This window comes from Antechinus flavipes, chromosome 3, assembly GCF_016432865.1.
Source record: "Antechinus flavipes isolate AdamAnt ecotype Samford, QLD, Australia chromosome 3, AdamAnt_v2, whole genome shotgun sequence".
In the NCBI taxonomy this organism is placed as follows: Eukaryota; Metazoa; Chordata; class Mammalia; order Dasyuromorphia; family Dasyuridae; genus Antechinus; species Antechinus flavipes.
In genome coordinates, this window is record NC_067400.1 from 193,477,127 (window position 1) to 193,482,130 (window position 5,004).

Genomic DNA, 5,004 nt, shown 5'->3' on the forward strand with positions numbered 1-5,004 from the left:
AATATGTTTAAAGAAATATGTTATCATAACTAAAACCCAATATGTGGAGCCAGCCATTCCTGATGAATAATGATGAATGATAGTAAGGAATAAGGTTTGCTAAGGAGATATCTTCATAATGAAAGGACATAAAAAGGATTCTTTGTGCAAGACAAGAAAATTCATTTCAACTGTCCCCTCAAGATAGCCCTAACAAACGTAATATTCCTGCAAGCCTGTCTAAATTCATCTTATTTTAATTACATAGTAGACTCTAAAGCCCAAGGGTTAAACAAAAAGAAAACCATATCTTTCAAACTATATTAATCATATTTCATTACATCCCGTTTCCTTTTAGCTGACTTATAATTATGCAGTAATATCCAATGAAGCAGAAATAATAAGGCAATTAAGCATGTAGAGAGTCACACTCATGGAGGTAAGAGCAGTTGCTTGATATCAGTATGACTTATAAAATAAAACCTTGTTTGCAATAAGGACTTTTATGAGTTCTGCCTATCAGTGTTTCCCTCTCTGACAAGCTAAATTGCTTCAACTGGACTCTGTTGTTTTTAAATCCAGCAAACTAAACCTGTTTGAGTTTTTAAAAGCAACTCAACATACATGCTATCCATATCCCTTCAAAAAATACACACCTTATCAGCAAAGTAACTTAAGGGATAACATGCTAGATTTGGAGTTGTTAAAATTTGAGTTTTCACTTAGCAGTTATTGAATTCTGGATAACTTCTTTCAGTCTCTATCTTTTCATATGAAAAATAGGGGTAATATTATGCACTTACTTTACAGGGTTGTAGAGAGGATCAAATGAGATATATTAAAAGTGCTTTACAAGCTTTAAAATGCTAAAGAATGCTATTGATGTTGTTATTAAATTATTATAATAATAATATACATATTATGACTATAAACTAATTTTAAATCCCTAAAATTAATCATTAATCAAATGTATATGCTGATTAAAAATTAAAGTTAATAATAATAACAGTAAGAATTGTTTAATAAAGATATCCTAGAAATATCCTAAAATGGCATCTGATTATGAACTATTTCTTTGTATTCATTATGTTTTGGCTTCATAGTGGGCTCAACAATTCCATTAAACTCTGATTCCAGTGGCACACAATGATATGGAGATAGTTTTCATTTTCTGAATGTTTTACCAGTGGAAGTGTCAGTTCTGCCAAATTCTAGCATAACAGACAAGCTTCATATTCAAGTTAAGCATTTTACTGTGTATCTTTCATCTGATGGTCAGCTTAGCTAAATTCAGAACAACTCATCATTCAGCTGGAATAGTGGAATAGACAGCTAAACTTCAAGCATGGAATCTGAGTTTCCATCCCAGTTCTCCCACTTATTATTTGTGTAAGTTAGGACAAATCCCTTTACTTCTCTAGAGCTCAGGTTTCACATCTCATAAATTGAGGGGGTTGGAATAGATGGTCCATGAATCCGTTTCCAGTGCTGGAACTATAATTCTCAGATACTCTAAGCCATAGCAAAACAAGAATTTTTGTTTGCTTAGGCTTGAAAGGTTTCACTCATCATGAGTAGAAGAAGTAGCCAAACAGCTAAAATCACAGGGCTTTCAAATACTGAAGTATATTCTGAACAGAAAAATAACTCAATATAAACTCACATGACAATAACTCTATCCACTATATCATATTGATTCTTCGAAGGCATATTAGATTCAGTATCTCTTAAACCACTCAAATATATATCAATGTCATACTCAATTTTTTCCTTCTGGTTTGTGAAAAGAGGAAATTAAACTGATTAAAGAGCTAATGAACTAAAAGAACAAGAAATTTATATAGCAATGCTATAACAATACGAATAGGGTTTGGGCGTAGGGACTGGATTTGTGATTACATTGGTACAGTTACTCCAACATAAAGAAACTCTCTCTACCAATGCAGGGAAGCACATTCTATACATCTCATTTTCTTAGAGAACTGAGGCACAAGAGATTAAGTGGTTTGCTATAGTCATACAGCCAGTATTTATCAAAAATTTGGATTTAAATCCAGGACTTCCTAGCTCCAAAATCAGATCACTACTATGCAAGTTTAACTTCATCTTTTTTATAAACTATTTATCTTTTTAAGTTATAAAGATTATTTTGAGTTGATAAATTGTTATTTTGATTAGAAGACAAGGTCTAGAAAGAAAACAGTTCCCAAAAAGTAGGCTAGTATTTATCTTCCTTTTAGGGAAAGGCATATTAGCAACTAATAGCATGAGTGAGTCTATAATTATTCAGGTTCTTTACCCTAACTACTCACCTTGAAAAAGCTTGCAAAATAACCTATGCTCCAGCAAACAAGAATGCTGATAAATAATGATATATATATATACATATACATATATATATGTGTGTGTGTGTGTGTGTGTATACATATATATACACATATATAAAAGTGTATGTATATATATATATGCATATATATATTTTATTCTATACTCTAAATCTTGGGCCTCTACATTTGTGTATATCTATCTATACATACATACATACATACACATGTGTATATCTGCAGCCTACCTATAGATGTGCGTATATATTTATGTGTGTACACACACACATTTTTACATACAACCATTGAGCAAATTTATTTTGTTTGGATATACATATTTGTTAAAAGGAATTTTTTTCCACTGAGGTAGTAGAAGGTAGAGAAATAGATGGGAGTTGGGAGTATTACCACTGTAAAATGTTGCATGTACTTTCATCCGAGGTCACTATATTATTAGTTTTACTTAACTATTTTACTTTCTTAAAAGAGGCTTCACAAAGTGGAAATAAACTGTGATTTATAATCTAAAAATAAAGTATATTAATAAAATAAATAAATCTCCCAACAAATATAGTTTAAGGATTACCAGATTTACATGGAATCTTTTCAAATCCCCATAACTGCTGGTTCCCTCCCTTACAAACTAATTTGTATTTAACTGATTTATATTCATTCTCTTTGTATTTGTTTTTAATATATCTTTGTTATCTCTCACATGGGAATATAAGCTTATTGCATTTAGTAAGTGATTAATCGAGATTCATTGATTGATATTTATGTTGTTCTTTGCATATTTGCATGTTTGTCTTTATTGATAGTTATGTTCAAGTTTTAACAAATTTTTTTTAAAAAGAAGCAACAACCACATATATGTTTGGTGTTTTAAAAAAGTCAAGTAAAGTTTTACACTGATAAAGACTTCTGGTGCACTCTGTATTTAAAAGGAGAAAAGACATTTGAGCATTGTCTGAACTGCTTTTTTTTTTTAATTTAATATGTTGTCCTTTTTAAAAATTCTTTTACTGCAGGTGTCCATTTACTCAAGTAAATTCACCTTTTAAGGAAATAATGGATTTCTTAAACTTGACAGATCAAAACTTTACCTCAGAAGAAACATTCAATCGAATGCCATCTAAGATTCTGGTCTCATTTACTCTGTCATTATTGGCACTGATGACAACTGCCATCAACTCTCTTGTGATCACTGCTATAATTGTTACTCGGAAGCTACATCACCCTGCCAACTATTTAATCTGCTCCCTTGCAGTTACTGATTTTCTAGTGGCAGTCCTCGTGATGCCCTTCAGCATTGTATATATAGTGAAAGAAACTTGGCTCATGGGTCAAGTAGTCTGTGACATATGGTTGAGTGTTGACATTACCTGCTGCACATGTTCTATCTTGCACCTCTCAGCTATAGCATTGGACAGGTATCGCGCAATCACAGATGCTATTGAGTATGCCAGAAAAAGGACACCTAAGCAGGCTGGTATTATGATTACCATAGTGTGGACTATTTCAGTTTTTATCTCTATACCCTCCCTATTCTGGAGACACCAAAGAACCAGCAAAGAAGATGAATGTACAATCAAACATGATCATATTGTTTTCACCATTTACTCTACATTTGGAGCATTCTACATACCATTGACATTGATATTAATCCTCTATTATAAAATATACAGGGCAGCAAAGACATTGTACCATAAGAGAAATGCTAGTTGGATTACCAAAGGAGAGCTAAATGGTCAGGTACTCTTGGAAAGTGGTGAGAGAAGTTCTCACCTGGTCTGTACACCATATGTAAAAGAGAAGTCTTTATCTGACCCTTCAGCAGACTTTGATAAAATACAAAACATTGTAAAAAGTCCCAAATCCGAATTTAGACCAGAAAAATCTTGGAGACGACAAAAGATTTCTGGAACAAGAGAAAAGAAAGCAGCCACTATATTGGGGTTAATCCTAGGTGCATTTGTGATTTGCTGGCTTCCCTTTTTTGTCAAGGAAGTAGTTGTCAACATATGTGAGAAATGTCAAATTTCAGAAGAACTGTCTAATTTTTTGACATGGCTTGGCTATCTAAATTCTCTTATAAATCCATTGATCTACACAATCTTCAATGAAGACTTCAAGAAAGCATTTCAGAAACTTGTGAGATGCAGACATTACCTTTAGAAAAATATAGTATTGAAGGCTGGGGGTTTTGGTGTATATCTACATCTATCTACATATATGTGTATTTAAATGTGTTGTAATTTTATAGGGAAAGGAAATATTTTGAGATTGTTTCATATTTTAAATTTTACATTGATCAGATTCTTTGCTGATTAAAGATTTATTTCTTTATTTGACCATCATTATGAGATATTGTGAATCAAAGAATAGTTTTATGCAGAATGAAAGTAATGTTCAATTTTCCCATTCATTTTTTTAAATGTTAATGGAACATATCTTCTATTGTGTTGACTACAGTAGTGGAGGGAAACTTTTTTGACTGCTATCAACCTCCTTCATCTTCAAGTCAGAAAGTGTTTAAAAGATGACTTTACAAATTGTTGTTCTTCATCTCTAAAGTGAATATGTAATTCATTCATAAAACCTTCCTGCTCTCTCAGTTCACTGTCTCTTCAATACCTGGCCCCAAGAAGTCCCACTTCATTTGACCAAAATAAAAACTAGAATAATTTTATTGATCAAGAGA

General features: G+C 32.1%; 1 protein-coding gene across 1 annotated transcript; it reads left to right on the plus strand.

The window, feature by feature from the left end:
• The first annotated feature begins 3,371 nt into the window (after positions 1-3,371).
• On the plus strand, positions 3,372-4,478 carry HTR1F (5-hydroxytryptamine receptor 1F). Its single transcript, XM_051991120.1, has one exon. It carries the CDS (start codon positions 3,372-3,374, stop codon positions 4,476-4,478), a length of 1,107 nt encoding a protein of 368 aa, XP_051847080.1.
• Positions 4,479-5,004: the final 526 nt, after the last annotated feature.

Excerpts from the sequence above, each read along its gene's own strand:
- HTR1F (XM_051991120.1), top strand. The coding sequence starts at position 3,372 with ATGGATTTCTTAAACTTGACAGATCAAAACTTTACCTCAGAAGAAACA.